Source organism: Panicum hallii, chromosome 6 (assembly GCF_002211085.1).
Source record: "Panicum hallii strain FIL2 chromosome 6, PHallii_v3.1, whole genome shotgun sequence".
NCBI classification, from domain to species: domain Eukaryota; kingdom Viridiplantae; phylum Streptophyta; class Magnoliopsida; order Poales; family Poaceae; genus Panicum; species Panicum hallii.
Window position 1 is genome coordinate 1,589,201 of NC_038047.1, and position 19,152 is coordinate 1,608,352.

A 19,152-nucleotide genomic window follows, 5' to 3' on the forward strand; every position below is an offset into this window, starting at 1 on the left:
ATCATGTTATATTTGCCATCTCATCAGCGACTAATTATGTCCCTAGTAGTACACAACTACACTGTCTGGCTGGGCTGCAGGCCTGGGAATAAACCCATCTGTCCAATGTTTTTTTTCTAATAAAAGAAAACCATCTGTGTCCATATCTCAGTTCTCTCCATCGAAGTGGCCGGCCATATAGGTTTCAGTCGAGGACTGAGCTGTCGACGCGGGGAGCTTGGCGGGAATGGAGGGGTGTAGGAGTAAAAGAACAAGGAGTCACTTTCAGAGCTCTTGAGTTCCACTCCATGGTTCTTGCTAGAGCTGGATTTGTAGGGCTACTGCACATGAGTGACTACATACGTGATGCTTTTATGGAGGACTAGTGCAAATCGTATTGCGACAATATACTTCGTCGCGTCACAAAAAAGGTTTTTTTTCCCACAGGGAACATCGCACATGCTTTCCATAGACGCCAAGTATCATGCGCTTTGATATGCGGTCTCTATTCGAAACCTGTAGTTTTCAAATTGTGTTGATATGAGTTTGCTTCACCCCGACCAGCCTGTCCGACTCTTGTAGGATCAGCCTGTTCTTGAAGGAAGCTCATAGGACCCATTGTCTTGTCGTGACCATGGTCCGAACAAAGTCGGGTGAGCTTGTCGTATGCGTTGTAGGATTCGTATGAATGTATGAGTGGGATTTATCACGCACTCGCAAAGAAATTTTGCCATACATTTCTCAATCAAATAAAAACCCTCCACGGTATTATAACTGGTTTCCAGTTCTTTTGAGCTGGCCAAGCTCCTACCCGTTGTTGACTCGCTGACCGGGGCCCATCCGATCGTGATCGGACGTCGGCGAATAGAGTTGCCCAAAATCCCACGGTTGCGGCGCCCCAAATGCCGGGCTTCCCACACCAGTTGGCCGTTGCCGCGCTGGAGTCAGCGGTCAGCCCCTCCGGGGCCCCAGTGTGGCGCAGCGGCGATTGGCTCCCTTCCCATTCTTCTTCGCTCTATAAAGGAGACCGAGCCGGCCGGCCTCTTCGTCTCCCCTGACTCCCTGCTGGTCTCCTATCAGCCTCTCTCTCTTCCTCCATCGTTGACGACTGCGTGACGCCGAGGAGGCAGCCCGAACGCCGGCCATGGGGACGCAGGCGCCGGAGAACAGTTCCCCTGCAAAGGTACCCTGCGTTCACCAGCACACACCTTACCACCCCTCTCTCTGTCTGTGTCTGCTTATCTCTTGTTTCCTGAACCTGATCCTTTTCTCGCCGGCCATGGCGTCTTCCTTTTCATTTCCGTCGACCCTTCTTTATCTATCCAAATAAGAGCACACGACTGAAATCAACAGCATTTCTTAGAAGCTTTTGCAATTTGGAGTTTTTTTCTCAAACTTTAGAGTTGTCTTTGATTTGATTGGAAAAGCAAGAAACAAAAACAAAAGAAAAGAAAAGGAGTCGAGAACTGTCGAGTTGCGAGGAGCATGGAGTTCCAGAGATGCCATGAGATGGACAGTGCCGGTCATATCAGTTATCAGATGGCCGGGACACTCTAGATCAGATTCAGATACCTTTGCACGGGAAGAAAAAAAAAAGTTGTCTTTTGGACGCCTTTGGCATGGCGGATTCCTCCGCTGGCATCAACTGAAGGCCCCCACATAGCTCCCCTACTGAATAGCATCTGCCCTGCCCATGGTTGTTCATCTGATACATGTGAAACTGCCTTTTCCATCCTCTTTTTTTACTTCTTTCCTTTCGTAAAAAGAAGCAAAGAAACGAGAGAAAGAACATGGATGGAGTATCTATTAAATACCGGATTCAGAGGATGGGCGTGAATTCTGATGCTTTGCCTTAATGGCAGAATTTCCTCCTTATCCTTTTAAAAGATTATTAGTACTGTTTCCTCTCTGTTCTTGAGCTGCAATATTGATTCCCTTATTACTCCGTCACAATTACCTGTAATGTCTTCTACCAGAAATTTATTTTCTAGTTTGCACTATCTGTTCCTGCAGAAATCATTTTAGTTTTCAGACTAAAATAAAAAAATGAACTGTAAACAGTAGAGTTGACGTCTCAGTCTTTGGCTGTCCTTGTCATATGGTCCACACGCTAGCCTTGATCCCTTGACAGTGAACCCATCTTTGTACTACCTTCAGTAGACTGTTTCTCCTCCAGTGCTCCCTGTTTGCTTCGCTCTCGTGTCCAAGGCCGGCAATTGCTTTCACTTTGGAATTTCCAACCAAAACTCTTGTCCTTCTAGTTTGTTTGCACGGTAGATGACCCATCTCTTGTCACTCGTATTGTCCCTTTCTCTGGCCTCCCATTCAAGCAAGCTGCAGCCTACCGGTTGCTGACTGTATGGTTCTCTCGAGAATTTCATAGGAAATCACACATTCAGATAATGGTGTAGGGAGACAGGATGCGTGTTTCATCTCCTTTGGAATTCTAACTGGTCCAATAGGGTGCAAATTCGACTAGTATTAAACTCTCTCGCTCTGCATCTGTGAGAGATAATCGCTATTATCGAGGGGTCAAGGATGATTGATTATCCATGTCGTGAACATGACGCGTACTTAACCCCCAAATAGATTAAATGATCGTCACAAGCTCCAAGAAATAGTTGTGTTAAGTAACGGGTTTGGAGTAGGTCAGTAAGATGTTTATATATAAACTGCTGCTTGCAAGATGTTAAGCAGGTCCTTGCTTTGGTGTCTTGTTTAAAACACAACCTGGTTATCTCAGCCAGATTTGTGTCTTCTTCAGAAGATACTTTGTGCCTGATTTTATATACAAAAAAACTGGAGTTGTTAGGTAACATGCTTGGTAGAAAAATTAAAAATCTTGTCATGAGGTGGCCGTGATAAGCATCTGATGATCTTGACTTCTGCAACTAGGCCATGTGACTAGTCAACTGCTGAGAAGAAAAGAAATCGGTAGTAGTTGATCTCACTCAACGTTCAAATTTCAAAGGTGCACTTTATTCGAGTTGATAATTCCTGCACTGATCTGTCGCTCAGTATGCCATTGTGGACTTATTTTTTAATAATGGAAACTTTATTTCGAGATGAAATATCGGTCTGGACTACTGTGCATCCGATTGTTCAGACAGGATGGTTGTCTACATATCATTGGCACGTAAAATGTACTTGTTTACAAATATTGCTACCTGTTACTGTTCTGCAAAATGTAAATAAAATAAATTGCTCATGTTCTTTATTACTCATATATCAAGAATTATTAAATAAACTGAACAATCTTTGCAGGGATAATCAAATATCTCTGTTAGAAATATCTATTTATCTACTTGCCTGTCACCTTATTATTGTGAAGTATCATTTCTTTCGTCGTGCTATGCGTGCGATCATCCAAGATCTGCAGGTTGTCAACCCCCAATGGCCGTGCCAGCTAACAACAACAATCGCAAAAATTTGCAGGATGAGAGGAGTGCACGGGAGAAGGCGATCGACGACTGGCTCCCAATTACCTCGTCAAGGAATGCCAAGTGGTGGTACTCTGCATTTCACAATGTCACCGCCATGGTTGGTGCCGGTGTGCTCAGCCTTCCATATGCCATGTCTGAGCTTGGCTGGTACGTCTGTGCCATCTTGCTGCCATGGCAGTCACATTCAGTTATATGCTGATCAATTCAGTCATCTTCTTGATTTATCACAAAAACTTCTCTGCTTGATTTATCAATTTGCAGGGGTCCTGGCATCGCAGTGCTGATCATATCATGGATCATCACGCTGTACACGCTTTGGCAGATGGTGGAGATGCACGAGATGGTGCCAGGCAAGCGGTTCGATCGGTATCATGAGCTTGGTCAGCATGCATTCGGCGAGAAGCTGGGGCTCTGGATTGTTGTGCCGCAGCAGCTCATCGTCGAGGTGGGCGTCAACATCGTGTACATGGTCACTGGAGGCAAATCCCTGAAGAAGTTTCACGATGTGATCTGCGAGCGCAAGTGCAAAGACATCAAGACCACCTACTTCATCATGATCTTTGCCTCTGTCCACTTCGTGCTATCCCAGCTTCCCAACTTCAACTCCATCTCTGGTGTCTCCCTCGCCGCCGCCGTCATGTCGCTCAGGTACCACCTCACTCTGTCCTTGCCTCAGTAACTCCATGGCACTGTAGAAAATCCAGCAACTTCCTGAAATTCCATATATAGCCTAGTGATCACTGACATGGATACTCATGGCAGTTACTCCACAATCGCTTGGGGTGCATCGGTGGACAAGGGTAAGCTTTCGGACGTGGACTACCACCTGCGCGCGACAACGACGCCGGGGAAGGTGTTTGGCTTCTTCGGTGCGTTGGGCGATGTGGCATTTGCATACGCTGGGCACAATGTGGTTCTAGAGATCCAGGCCACCATCCCGTCGACACCAGAGATGCCGTCTAAGAAACCTATGTGGAAGGGAGTTATCGTTGCCTATATCGTGGTGGCACTCTGCTACTTCCCCGTTGCGCTCATCGGATATTGGGCTTTCGGCAACAGAGTGGACGACAACATCCTCATCACCCTCAACAATCCAAAGTGGCTCATCGCCCTTGCCAACATGATGGTCGTGATCCATGTTATCGGGAGCTACCAGGTACATACCCCCACCTCTGTTCCTTTTATTATGCTTTAACCACACGTGGGTCAAAATGTTGCTAACCTTGAACCAGTATGTTGAAAATTGATCAAGATGGATATAATGAAATTTTGAAACTATTTCGTTAAACTCACCATTACAAATTTTGTAAATTCTCATGATCTAAACCGGACACCGGATGTTTGATGCAGATCTATGCGATGCCGGTGTTTGACATGATAGAGACTGTGCTGGTGAAGAAGCTGCATTTCCCTCCTGGCCTGACACTACGTTTGATTGCCCGGACCATTTATGTTGGTAATGCACTTTTCTGAAATCAACATCTCTCACCAAAACTGGTGCATCAAGCTGAACAAAAAAATGACTAACACGATGCAACCTATGCAGCTTTCACAATGTTCATAGCCATCACCTTTCCCTTCTTTGGCGGATTGCTCGGTTTCTTTGGTGGATTCGCCTTCGCACCAACAACATATTTCGTAAGCTCTCATCGATCAATCTATACATTTCATTTCCATCTTTGAGTTCTTGCAATACCATAACTTGCAAATACATTCTGTGTCCCCAAAACAAATGCTGCTACACAACTGAAGTATATTCTTAGTAATGTAACTTGAGGGCTGACCAGCTTTTGCTTGTTTCTGTCAGCTTCCCTGCGTCATGTGGCTCGCGATCTACAAGCCCAAAAGGTTCAGTCTCTCATGGATCACCAACTGGGTAAGCACTAACAATATCCATCCATCCAGCATCTTCATTCCTTCTTCAATATAATTCCTCTCTGCTTAACCTTTCCTCTTATGATAAATAAACCTCTGTTCTCCATTTTCACCAGATCTGCATTATTCTTGGGGTGCTTCTGATGATTCTGTCACCAATTGGAGGACTCCGGCAAATAATAATGGATGCTAAAACATACAAATTCTACTCGTAAACCACTACCAGCCATCATCGTCTGACTTGTAAACAGCGTCGACGAGTTTTTGTTGCATCAAACAGAAAAGGTCCTGAGAAGTTCCTAGTACCAGAAGTTGGTTCCACATGTTGGATTAGTTATATATACATACGTATTGTTTCTGAATATTCCAAGGGTGAACGTGGTGTGTGTCTGTGCATAAGAGAATTAATGCTGGTGTTTCTAGATGTTGGCGGTTTAATTCACTGTGGTTTGTAGTTTGGACTTTGAAAGTGGCTAGAGTATGATGCTTGGTGAACTCTAAAAGGCATGATATTTGGAATTTGATCAGTTCACTTTTCATTCTTTGTCAAGAAGATAATTGTGCTCTTTTTTCTCGATTACAAGGATGACACACATATACACACGACCATGCACGAACACAAGAAGTTAATTGCTGCTGATGGAAGCATTCCTGGGTGTGTAAATCGTAGGCATCAGAGATAAAACTGTGCTCTTTCATTTATGGATATCAGAAATACACAGTGCAGGTATAATTATAAATGTATATTGGAGGGGATTAGACAATTTTGGGCTAGGTTCATAGCAAATGGTATACTCCTCGGAATCACTAACGATGGAATGGTTAATCTCTGAGATGATATTGTTGTATCTACATACTTCTTATATAATTCATAAAGGGAAAACCCCAAATTGCCCCCTCAACTGTGGCCAAAGTCCCTATTGGATAACTCAACCATTTTGTGTTTTATTTACTCTTACGTGCATCTATGTTAATCTTCCAATTTACCCCTTATTAAGATTTGTATTTTTTGTTTGTCCATGCACAAGTAGAGCTTTGAGATAAATTTTGCTAGGTGACAATAAACACCATAATTTTGCTAGGACATCTAATAATAAATTAATCTTTGGGATACAAAATTGTATGCAAAACAATGAAAATTTCAATTAAAATTTGATTATGAATTTGATTTTAAAGTATTTGGCTTACAAAAATGAAATCAAGTGGGTAGATAAGCCTTGGAAGATAATACTATAAATTTTTGGATTTTACAAATGTATCTTACTATGAAGTGGTTGAACCCATGTGTTACTTCTATTTTCTCCCGAAAATATCAAATACTTATAACCGGAGGGATTAGTATACTACCTATCTTTCAAAATACTATCAACATTTGGTCAAAATTAATAGAATTGTATTCCCACAAGAACAAGCAACGATTAAGAGTATGTTCGCAATGGCAAAGCTCTAGCTCCAAGACTTTATACCTAGCTCCATGAAGTCATAGTAAGGGTACACCAAAGTGTTATGACAAGCTATTTTTATCTCTTTTAGATTTGAAAAAGCTTAAAAAACATTATTTTAGCCTACAAGCTTCACATCTGAGGTGGAGCAGGACACACCCTACGAATCCGGACCTAAGCTAGAAACTTTTGGTGGTGGAGGGATTGTGAAATCAAAGCTGGCAGAAGGTCACCACCAAATCTGGAGATCTCTGCATCCCATTCTCTAATCTCTATTGAGGCTTCCAAACAGGATTACCAAAAGCTATGCCATCAGAGCTTCTTCAAAAAGGTTGCAGAGAGGCATGACATTACGACATGCAACCATTCACATATAGCTTTGAAATTGCTTTGTCTCTACCAAATTATCACAACAACTTCTTCAAATCAATGAAATGCAAAAAATGATACTGTAGAAAATGGGGCCTTGCTCAATATCTAGATTTTTTTTATAATTTCTGTTGTTTCTTAATAAAATTACATTTTTCAAATTTGGTTTTCTGCTGGGAAAATTAACATCTAAGGAGCAATGAGTTCCCTAGAGGTTCTAGTAGAGTTTCTGTACTACTCCCTCCGTCCTAGAATATAGCTATGTTTGGGTTTATCCAAAGTTAAATATTTTCATCCTTGACAAATGATAATTTTAAAATTAATTAATTTTGAATAGAAAGTTGTATGTTATGATAGTTGGTTTCATGATGAATCAACTAATATCATTTTTATGTTAACAATATTTAATATTTTTTACTATCCATAGTCAAAGTTTAAAAGGTTTGACTTACTCTGGGATAGAGAGAGTAGGGCATAATGAACAGGATCACGTGGTGGTGCCTAGTATGGGCTGGTAATGCAGTCCAGTTCGAGCTATACATGTCATTTGTTGGAGAGTACACATGGCAAGGACAATGGCAAAAATGGTGGTAGTGGTTCTCTCTTGGTTTGCATATTCTTATCTTCAGAGCTATATAGAGAAGAGATAGAGTATGGATGGAAGCCACTAAGATGTAAATAGGCCGATACTATAGTTCAATGACTCATTGTTTTAGCTTGGGAGTTGCGACTCCCGATAAGGGCTCCTTGCTAATTACTTCCCTCTGGTCATGAATAATTGAAGTTTTGGACGAGGTTACTCAAACTCTTGAAATTTGACTATCAATGGGCTCGAAAATATTTGGTTTAGAAACATGAAAAGCTAAGTCTTATAAGTCCTTAACAATCAATGAAATGCAAAAAAGGACACAATACACACAATAGGGCCTCGTTCGGAAGATGGAATTTCATTAAGTCTCTTCTGCTTTTTATAAAAGTTGTATATTTCAGGCAATTTTGTTTGCTGCTGTGAAAATAGACACATGTAAGGACCAGTTCCCTTGAGGTTCCAGCAGAATAATTGCAGTAAGGCATCTTACTGGGTCACATGCGTGGTGCCTAGTATACAGGTCAGTTATGCAGTTCAGTTTGGAGTTGCACGCAACTTGTTCTTGTTATAAATGGCCGGAGTGAGTAGAAATATGGTGATGGCAAAAATAGTAGTGGCTATCAGATAGAGGTGGTGTTCGAATGTTCATCTCTTGTGTTCACATCCATTTCTGATTTTATATGGTAACAATAATGTGAATTAACTGATTTCTTCTTTTGGTTCGAGTCCTCGGTCGGATAATATGGCCACGATCAATTATAAATATTGATTCTTACAGTATCTGTTGAGCTCAGAACGAACACGAATTGATCATGCTACGTTTACATTTTCTATCTCATTAGCGACTAATTTTGTCCGTAATTATTTAGTGCCACTATACATGATTGGGCTGAAAAAAATCGCCAATGTATGTCTAAACTCTAAACCTTAATCCATCTATGTCCAGATGAATCGATCGATTGAGCGAACGCGTTGAAATTACAAGTCGTCACTTTGAGCGGCAGGCAATACCTTCACTGAGACTGGCCTTATACGATGTACCACACCAAACACCATGTTAGAGTCGAGAGCGATTAAGCTCAGAGAACTGAGTTTTGTTCATGTATTGATGCATGGCATTTGTATACGTGCACGGCCGATTCTCGCTAAAAACATTACCGAGACAAGTCCATGTTCATGTTCATGCACACCTAAAACACGTCCAAGTTCATGCAAACCTAAAACGCGTACGAGTCCAAATGCAGAGAGCCCAACAGAAGTCACTACCTAGCCCAACAGCATTCACCGTTGCTGCGCTGGAGTCAACGGTGAATTGAACCACCCGGACGCGTTGACAGTGCAGGGATCGAGGCTCCATGCTTCCATTCCAGCTCTATAAAGGATCGGAGACGAGCCGGCGGCCTCTGATCTGCCGCTTGGTATTCCTCCCCTCGTCTCCCATCATCAGCCTCGCTCTCGATCTCTTCCTCCAGTGCCAAAGAGGCAGCAAAGACTGACGTCGAGGAGGGCGACGGGACGACGACGGCCATGGGGACGCGAGCATCGGAGAACCATTCTCCGGCAAAGGTACGCGCACCATGCATCTCTCTCTCTCTCTCTCTCTCTCTCTCTCTCTCTGTGGATCGATCTTGTTTGGCCGGCCATGGCCGCATCTTCTTGTTCATCTCGGTCGAACGATGGTTACCACGATAAGGGCGCACGACTGAATTCATCAACATTTCCTGGATGCCTTCTTAGCAATGCGTACATCCTTATTACAAAGATTTTGAGAAAAAGAACAAAACTTTAGGATTGTCTCTCTGCCCATACTTGTTCTTCGGATACATGCAAAATGATATTTTTCATCTTCATTTTCCGTTTTCTCTCTATTTTTTTTGTAAAGTAAAAATGTGAGAACATACACCTGATTCATAGGATCGGTGGGATACTTTGCCTTAATTGCGGGATTTTCCCTTTTTCGTGAAAAAAGAATTAGCTTTTACCACCCTGGTCTTGAGATGTGATATGAATTCCCTTACCGTTACTTGCCATAATTTTTTTACAGCGACTTAAGCCTTTCCACGCTATAAATCTCTGCCAATTCACTCTTGATTTACATATTGTATTATAAATATGTTTTTTTAACTTCTGAGATGAAAAGAAATCTGTCGTTTGGTCTGCCCAAGTAAAATTTTACTGAAATTTACTGCTATATATGTGTGAAACAGCAAAATCCAAATATCTCAGTGTTGTTGTTAGTGGTATCTTCACCTTATTCTTGTCCAGTGTTGTTTGCTCCTTCATCTTTTGCGTGTGATCAACCAAAAGCTTGTCTAGCATGGCCATGCTAGCTACCAACAGCAACAATGGCAAAAACTTGCAGGCTGAGAGGAGTGCTGGTGAGAAGGCGATCGACGACTGGCTCCCAATCACCTCATCCAGGAACGCCAAGTGGTGGTACTCTGCGTTCCACGATGTCACCGCCATGGTTGGCGCCGGCGTGCTGAGCCTTCCTTATGCCATGTCTGAGCTCGGCTGGTACGTGTGTGGTCTTGCTGCAACGGCAACCACCATCACTCATCTGATGACCAGTTTAGTCATCTCGTACTGCCACATTCATCAAAAAGACTAATCTTTTTTTTTATGATTTTTCCCATCACAATTTGCAGGGGACCCGGCACTGCGGTGCTGATATTATCGTGGATCATCACCTTGTACACGATGTGGCAGATGGTGGAGATGCACGAGATGGTGCCGGGGAAGTGGTTCAACCGGTACCACGAGCTTGGGCAGCACGCGTTTGGTCAGAAGCTGGGGCTGTGGATCGTTGTGCCGCAGCAGCTCATCGTCGAGGTGGGCGGGGACATCGTCTTCATGGTCACCGGAGGCAAGTCGCTGAAGAAGTTCCACGACGTGATCTGCGACAACAAATGCAAGGACATCAAGCTCACCTGCTGAATCATGATCTTCGCCTCCTGCCACTTCGTCCTCTCCCAGCTCCCCAACTTCAACTCCATCTCCGGCGTCTCCCTCGCGGCGGCTGTTTCGATTACCCCACTTCAGTGTAACAGATCTGACATTTTCCTGAAGACATCGTGTTGCTGGAATGATCACCAACATGACTACTTATGGATGGCAGTTACTCAACAATCGCTTGGGGAGCGTCGATACATAAGGGGAAGTTGCCGAATGTGAACTACCACATTCCGGCGACGAAGACACCAGAGAAGGTGTTCTACTTCTTTGGGGCGTTGGGGGATGTGGCGTTCGCATACGTGGGGCACAACGTGGTGCTTGAGATCCAGGCCACAATCCCATCAACACCAGAGAATCCATCCAAGAAACCCATGTGGAGGGGTGTCGTGGTTGCCTACATCATGGTTGCCATCTGCTACTTCCCTGTCTCGTTCATTGGGTATTGGGCCTTTGGCAACCAAGTCGATGACAACATCCTCATCACCCTTGACAATCCAAAGTGGCTCATCTCCCTTGCCAACATGATGATCGTGATCCATGTCATTGGCAGCTACCAGGTACATGCATACTGGGGAGTAGGGACATCCATATGACGTCTAGAGCATTTCTTTTGTGGTGATTGAGTTATTGTCTTCAGAATCTCCTCTATGCACTCTGTTAATAGACATGCATGCAGCTCCTCATGTCACTCGTCTCTTCCATGTAACACTTGTGTATGGAACTAAACTTTTTACCATCTCTGAACTAAATGTTTTTGTTGCAGATTTTTGCAATGCCAGTGTTTGACATGATAGAGACGATCCTGGTGAAGAAGCTGCGTTTCCCTCCTGGTCTTGCGCTCCGTTTAATTGCCCGGACCACCTATGTTGGTAATGTTTCTCTCTGAAGTCTGAACTGAACTTTTCAGTCTAAAATCTAAAGCTGTGCTCATCAAAGAGATATGTCCCACTGATCAAACTTGGTGTGTCGACTTGTGCAGCATTCACAACGTTCGTAGCCATCACCATCCCCTTCTTTGGTGGATTGCTTGGTTTCTTCGGTGGATTTGCCTATGCACCGACAACGTATTTCGTAAGCTCCCATTGATCCATGTTTCCATCATTTTGAGAATATCATAGAACGTGCAACTGAATTGTCTATTCCCAACACAAAAGTTGCACTGTGTAGTGTACTATAACTCCCCATCAAGTCATAGTAATTTGATCTGAGACCTGATAAATTCTCTCTTGATTCTGCAAGCTTCCCTGAATCATGTGGCTTGCAATCTATAAACCCAAAAGGTTCAGCCTCTCATGGTTCACCAACTGGGTAAGAAACTTATGCAAACCAATCCCTTCCTTTTTTTTTCTGCAACAGAATGTCGCTGATTGGCCATTACTTAATTATCTATTTCTCCATGTTTTCAGGTCTGCATTGTTCTTGGAGTGATCCTGATGATCCTGGCACCGACCGGTCAGATCATCGTATCTGCTAAGACGTACCAATTCTTTTCGTAAACTATCTTCTGACTTGTCAACATTCAAGAACTCAATCACAGTGTCTACTGCGAGTTGCTACTTGTCCCAAATAGAAAAGGATAGGCTCCTAGAACCAAAACTTGTTCAGAGGCGTGTTCTCAGTCCTCACTTATGGATTACATCAAAGGTTTCGTGGTGGGTTTATCATATACATATGTACCTTTTCGCTATATTCTAGGGTTAACTTGGCTGTGTGTGCATATGGGAGAATGGATGTTTGTGGTTTCTGTTGCTTACAAGGTTAAATCTGCTTGTATGTTTTGATGCATACTGTCCTTTTACACGGTGAAGCTACACAGCCTGTTCTCAGTTCTATTCTCTAGGCATGACAATGATCTGACAGATGGTCTCGATCATGATTTTCTAGATGCAACATAGATTTATGCTGGCTGCGATTTGTTAATGGTCTACATTAAACCATGGGATTCCTATCTTGGTTTACCGCATACATATACTTACCCAATATCCAGATAATTTGATAGCCACTATGGTGGAAAATTGTGTGAGTTATGTTCAAATAAAAAATTACTAAGCACTATAATATTTTCCCTCTTGGTTAAGTTTATTGAAGTGGATTTTTAGAACTTGTACAGCCCAAAGGGTCACTAGAGGAGGAGAATAGGAGCCTACAACCATTGTTTCACAACTGTGCCACTGCACGTTTTTCGTTAAGAGAAAAGAAGTTTACATTCTAAGCAGGCCGTTCTATGCAGAGGATAGCGCAGCCACAAAACTTGGTTGATTGTACAAAGAAAAGTTAGCGACCTGACCTGAGCTAAAAGCCTGAACAAAATCCAACAATAGGGAATATCCCGCCTGGACCTAGACCAAAGCCTCCTCTACTATTGCCGCTGTGACAAGAGGTGCTGCTGATGTTTGAGTACGCCTGATTACACCCTAACACACTGTAAGAACCAAATTGAACACGCATCACAACCGGCAGGAAGCACAGAAGCACCCTAAAATATGGTGAAGGCTGAATCATTTGGTGAGATTTCGTGACTTCTAGTGACGCCTGATTACAAATGGGAGTATATCTTTGGAGAAACTCCAAATTGAATGTTCTTTTGAGGGGATTGGGTCAAAAGATGATCAAGGTGTATTCTTACATGTCCTATCACAAAGATCCATCGCAAATCGAAGTCAAATATGAAGAACGAAAATTCAAAGAAAATAGAAAAAAATCCAAATATGAGAATCAGAAGGGGATTCGGAAGGCATGAAATTTTTTCTGACAAAAAAAACTAAATTGGACTGAGTTCAACACGAATTCGAGAGTGCATAGCTAGGTTTCTATCTCACGGTATGGTTATTGTTTAATTGCATAGATTGGAAAATACAATTGGTATGGTCCAGTAAAAGTTTATTGTGTAATTCCACGTGAAGAAAAGTCCGAGCCTGCTTTACTAATCAAACTACAATGTCCACATAAATTAAAAAAATCTGTGGAAAATAAAACAAAATCATATGGAACCAGGCCTTGAACCCCCAAGATTTTTCAACACTAGCCTATCAACCCGTGCTCCCACACGGGCTAATTAGAATTAACATAAAAATAAGACTTATAGCTAATAAATATAATTATCTATCTCGCACCCTCTTTCGTCTATTAAATATTCTAACACATACTCTGAAATACATATTTATCATTATCTAGTTGCAATATATTTCATTTTGCATCACACCTCCATGTGTGTTTGATATATATTTAATTGAACCATTTATTTGTGAATTGGTATTCTTATCTTTTCTATCATACATGGATACATGGTGACACATACCGTGGGTAGTATTTTTATATAAATAATATATTAATAATGATAGAACTAGTAATTTAGAATTTATATTGGTGCACTTTAATATTTTATTATAATTATATAATTTTGATTCCGATTTAGGGGTTACTTTAAGTTTTAATAATAACATAATTTGATAATTTATATGAAAAATTAGGGGGTTATTTGCATTATTTTTATAATGATATAGGTGGGTAATTTACACGAAGATTAGGGGGTTACTTTAGATTTTTTTATAATGATAGATGTAGGTAATTTAGATGGTTATTTTAGTCTATTTTCATAATAGCAGAGGTGAGTAATTTATTAGAAAAGATAAAAGATCTGGTGACTATTATGATTAGAGTTGTGAGAATTTCTAAAATTTCTCTATTTTTTTAAAGTGTCCACCTAGAATTTAGGTGGCTTCACATGGAGGCTTCAAAAGAAATCTCCGATTAGTAATAGTAAAATCCCTACGCCTACGTGAAAATGTGGGGGGAAATCACACGCCATCAGCTAGATGTTGATCGCCGGCCGTGCTTACTATTCTTTTGCGTACGGTGACGCCCTAGCTGCCAGAGAGCAGCAAGAGCAGAACACTCGAGTCAAGTCGCTGATGCATCAAGCAGAGACTTGTGTGCAACAGGGAAGAGTCTCCTCGCAAATTCCCACGCAACACGGACCGTCCGATCAGACAAGCAGCCCCTGTTTTCTGCTACGCCGTTTCATCAAGCTAATTAAACTGCAAGGATTAGAACGGGGAGATCAGAGTTCAGACAGGCCGTCGCTTTCGGCATCAGGCAGACTGCATTGGGCCGGGGTTGCGAGTTCAACGACGAAATCTGAAGACGGCGCGTGGCACGCTTGACTTGTATTCTCTCTAGACTAGCTAGACAGAGGTCACGAATTCTACCGCGTATTGTATGGAGAAGAAGTGACAGATGTGCATGAATTGTCACGTTATCTCAAACTGCAACGTGACCTTTGACCAGGTGAGTGCACACTGAGAACATGTAGGATGCTTTAAGGCGTCAGCAAAGGCAAAAGCCAAATACCATTGGAAGTGTTCGCTTATTAGATTAGTTAGACTGAGCAATGCAACGCGAATCAGCTTATCTGCAAGGACAAACGGTCACTGAACGGCGAACTCACCCGAGCCATCAGATGGAGATCGGACGGCCTGAATGGAGCCACGACGCCCAGCAAGTTGCTGGAGTCGTGCACCTTGTCTCCCATTTGTAGCGATCTATAAAGAAGACCAGCCTTCCTCGCGCCTCCACTACCTCTCCTATCCCCTCCAATCTTCCCTCGTCTCTAGCTACCTCCCCCTCCATTGCTCAAGGCTCTGCGGCATCCGTTGCGATGGCAGTCCAGTCGTCCATGGAGACGCAAGCGCCCGGGAATTCTTCTCCGCCCAAGGTACTCCCATCAGCATGTTTTCACTTTCAGTTTCTTGACCATGTTTGCACGACCATGCTGCCATCATTTTCCTCTTGTTCTTCTTTTTCTTTTTCCATACATGTCTATAACATTTAAAAAACACACGCCTAAGATTTTGGGACAAAAGAAGATCGACAGTAATTTTGGGACAAAAATCAAACTCGAGTTTTGAGCCTTTGACTGCCTGTGATCAGTCAGTCCAACTCGGCAGCTTGAAAAAAAGCAACTGGTTTAATGGCACGAACTCGATCGATCGCAGGATGGCAGGAGCGCCCAGGAGAAGGCTGTGGAGGACTGGCTCCCGATCAACGCGTCGCGGAACGCCAAGTGGTGGTACTCCGCCTTCCACAATGTCACCGCCATGGTCGGCGCCGGCGTGCTCGGCCTCCCCTACGCCATGTCCGAGCTCGGCTGGGGCGCCGGCATCACCGTGCTCATCCTGTCGTGGGTCATCACGCTGTACACGCTGTGGCAGATGGTGGAGATGCACGAGATGGTGCCGGGCAGGCGGTTCGACCGGTACCACGAGCTCGGGCAGTACGCGTTCGGCGAGAAGCTGGGCCTTTGGATCGTCGTGCCGCAGCAGCTGGTGGTGGAGGTGGGCGTGAACATCGTGTACATGGTCACCGGGGGCACCTCGCTCAAGAAGTTCCACGACACGGTCTGCGAAGACTGCAAGAGCATCAAGCTCACCTACTTCATCATGATCTTCGCCTCCGTCCACTTCGTGCTCTCCCAGCTCCCAAACTTCAACTCCATCTCCGGCGTCTCCCTCGCCGCCGCCGTCATGTCGCTCAGGTACTGTAGCACATCCGGCAGATCTCTGAAAACTGCATGGAGCTCAAGTGATCACTGACAAGGACATGAACACTGCTACTCATGGCAGTTACTCCACGATCGCGTGGGGCGCGTCGGTGGACAAGGGGAAGCTGGACGACGTGGACTACAGCCTCCGCGCGACGACGACGCCGGGGAAGGTGTTCGGCTTCCTAGGGGCGCTGGGGACCGTGGCGTTCGCGTACGCGGGGCACAACGTGGTGCTGGAGATCCAGGCCACCATCCCGTCGACGCCGGAGAAGCCGTCCAAGAAGCCCATGTGGAGGGGCGTCGTCGTCGCCTACATCGTCGTCGCGGTGTGCTACTTCCCCGTCTCGCTCGTCGGCTACTGGGCCTTCGGCAACAGAGTCGACAGCGACATCCTCATCACGCTCTCCAGGCCCAAGTGGCTCATCGCCCTCGCCAACATGATGGTCGTCATCCATGTCATTGGCAGCTACCAGGTACATACAGGTGTCTTCCAAGTCATGCAGCTACAAGCAGGAACTCAGTACTGCATCATCTCTGAACTGAATGTTGTTGGTGACACAGATTTACGCGATGCCGGTGTTCGACATGATAGAGACGGTGCTGGTGAAGAGACTAAAATTCCCTCCAGGCCTGACGCTCCGCCTGATTGCTCGGACTGTCTATGTCGGTAATGCCTCTGTCTGAACTGAGCTCTCTTCAGTCTGAATTCTGAAAGACTGCTTACCATATGGGCCTCTCGCCCTGAACAATACGGAGTAAGACTGATGAGATGCCAACTGTGCTGTGCAGCGTTCACAATGTTCATAGCAATCACCTTCCCTTTCTTTGATGGGCTGCTCAGTTTCTTTGGTGGATTTGCCTTCGCACCGACTACCTATTTCGTAAGTTCCCGTTGGTCGATTGTCCATTGTTTCTGCTACAATGATGGTGTGTTTTGGTTTAAGAACTGTAGCCTGAGAGCTGAGCAATTGTTGCGTGTTTATTTCTGACAGCTTCCCTGCATTATGTGGCTTGCAATCTACAAACCCAGAAGGTTCAGCCTCTCATGGTTCACTAACTGGGTGAGAACAACCAACAATCCAGCCTCTCGTGTCTCAGCTTAACCTGCTCTCGTCTAACTTCTTGTGTTCTCCGCCGTATTCTTCAGATCTGCATTGTTCTTGGAGTGCTGCTGATGGTACTGGCGCCGATTGGAGGACTCCGGAATATCATTTTGAATGCAAAGACATACAAGTTTTACCAGTAACATGATTAACCAACACAAACCCCATGTTTTGACCTACAATTAACAGGCCCGGGAAATGTCTCGGATCATCATCAGCTGAAACCAGTTCTGGATTTAGTACTGCGTGACACTACTTTTTTTTTTGGCACAACAAAAAACTCGTATTAGGTGGTGCAAGGAAACCGACTACTGTGTCTAATGTGAGTCTTTGGGGGAAAAAATGGAATGCCGTGGCATCAATTCAAATTTGGAACATGTTCCAGTTGATGACGCCTCTTGACATGTCCTGTTAGTTACGTGTTAAACTAGGAATTTGTTTTGAATAAAACATATACATGTTCTTGAGCAATTTTAGTTTTGTGCGCATAAACTAGGGAGAACAAATCCTGGTGGTTTGTTTTTCTTTCATCCAAAGTTCACTAATGTTTTGGAGTTGGGAGTTTGAAATAGTGACAAGAATATGTTGTTTGGGACTTGAGAGTTGGCCTTTTCGTTTCATTTCATTCCTACTACTACTCAGTAATGTTTCTTACACTTGGTTATCCAATAACTTCGTACTTGGACTATCCTACAGAAGACAGCCTAGTGGATTTGGTTGCAGCGGCATCTCAATGTTTGGCACTTGTGGTCGAGGAGTGTTTTACCTAGGAATATGGATGGTTGTCTAGTTTCGAATTGATAGCTATTAGCGTACATGTACTCTTTTGCTTCTTTTTCTGTTGTGTGTATCCTCCAAGATCTTGTATCATCTTGATGTAAAAACCTTGGAAGTTAATAATATTTTTCTTATAAAGAAACACACTAATATTTCTTTCTTTCTCTTGAGAGCACTCATAACATATACAAGTGAGATCTCACGAGTTCGCACTCAAGGTTCAACTAGAGGGAAGCGAACAGCCTCTGTAGCTCTATAACAAACACCAAACACACACGCACACAACACACCAATAGGCCACTAATTGCAACGTAATTAGGACTAAGAAATTTATTTAGCGAATATTCCAAATCAAATGATCCAAGTTATAGCAAAAGAAAGTCATAGTAAAAATCCAGAAATAAAATAATTCTAGCACGTTCAAATAACCGAAGATAAAGTTCAAGGCACCGGATGATTCGCTAGTATCATTTTTTGAGCAGCGCATTAATAGATCAAACACTGGCATAAGTTAAAGCTCAACATCACTACTAGGTGATCCGGTGCTATATTTTGGTGCACCAGACTAAGGGTGTGTTCGTTTCACCCCTCTAAAACCCGAAATATCTAAACTTTAGAGATTTGGCACCGAACAGCTCTCTAATCCAGCCTCTAATAAGACTGCGATTCTTTAGAGGGACCGAGGCCTCTAAAATTTTTAGAGGCCTATAATGAAAAACGAACACACCCTAAGTGCTAGACAATCAACCAGAAACGATGTCAAAGCTCGGAGTTGAAAACACTTCAGCACCGGATAATCCACTGGGCATCAGATCAATGTGATTGGTCCGGAGAACTCTCAGAAACCTCCAAAAGGTTTCTGGAGAACTCTCTTCAGCACCGGATGATCTGACACCACCTTAGGGGATGAAGCGTTGGGGGAATCTTGGGCAGGGGATTCAACGGCTATATGGTTCAAAAGGGGGCACCGATGATCTTGACTAATTATTTTTTTTATCATAGCCAAGTGTACATCAACATTAAGGCATCTACGGTGATTTTATTAAATCTCCAGATATGACAGTTTCAGTCCGTTAAA

At 43.6% G+C, this 19,152-nt stretch overlaps 2 protein-coding genes and 1 pseudogene across 2 annotated transcripts; all 3 read left to right on the forward strand.

Annotated features, from left to right (window-relative positions):
• The first annotated feature begins 1,007 nt into the window (after positions 1-1,007).
• Positions 1,008-5,836, forward strand: LOC112898539 (lysine histidine transporter 2-like). The gene is made up of 8 exons (XM_025966876.1): positions 1,008-1,162; positions 3,415-3,569; positions 3,684-4,070; positions 4,185-4,578; positions 4,773-4,878; positions 4,969-5,060; positions 5,230-5,298; positions 5,414-5,836. Exons 1-8 carry the CDS (start codon positions 1,124-1,126, stop codon positions 5,510-5,512), a joined length of 1,341 nt encoding a protein of 446 aa, XP_025822661.1. The 5' UTR covers positions 1,008-1,123; the 3' UTR covers positions 5,513-5,836.
• Positions 5,837-9,140: 3,304 nt separating this feature from the next.
• Positions 9,141-12,148, forward strand: LOC112898540 (annotated as a pseudogene).
• Positions 12,149-15,113: 2,965 nt separating this feature from the next.
• On the forward strand, positions 15,114-17,768 carry LOC112898538 (lysine histidine transporter 1-like). Its single transcript, XM_025966875.1, has 7 exons — positions 15,114-15,366; positions 15,647-16,185; positions 16,274-16,667; positions 16,756-16,861; positions 16,984-17,075; positions 17,187-17,255; positions 17,342-17,768. The coding sequence occupies exons 1-7, from the start codon at positions 15,310-15,312 to the stop codon at positions 17,438-17,440; spliced, it is 1,356 nt and encodes a 451-aa protein (XP_025822660.1). The 5' UTR covers positions 15,114-15,309; the 3' UTR covers positions 17,441-17,768.
• The last annotated feature ends 1,384 nt before the right edge of the window (positions 17,769-19,152 follow it).

Excerpts from the sequence above, each read along its gene's own strand:
- LOC112898539 (XM_025966876.1), top strand. The coding sequence starts at position 1,124 with ATGGGGACGCAGGCGCCGGAGAACAGTTCCCCTGCAAAG. Across the intron at positions 1,163-3,414 it reads AGAACAGTTCCCCTGCAAAG|GATGAGAGGAGTGCACGGGA; the intron begins GTACCCTGCGTT and ends AAAAATTTGCAG. Across the intron at positions 5,299-5,413 it reads TCTCATGGATCACCAACTGG|ATCTGCATTATTCTTGGGGT; the intron begins GTAAGCACTAAC and ends CATTTTCACCAG.
- LOC112898538 (XM_025966875.1), top strand. The coding sequence starts at position 15,310 with ATGGCAGTCCAGTCGTCCATGGAGACGCAAGCGCCCGGGAATTCTTCT. Across the intron at positions 15,367-15,646 it reads GGAATTCTTCTCCGCCCAAG|GATGGCAGGAGCGCCCAGGA; the intron begins GTACTCCCATCA and ends GATCGATCGCAG. Across the intron at positions 17,256-17,341 it reads TCTCATGGTTCACTAACTGG|ATCTGCATTGTTCTTGGAGT; the intron begins GTGAGAACAACC and ends CGTATTCTTCAG.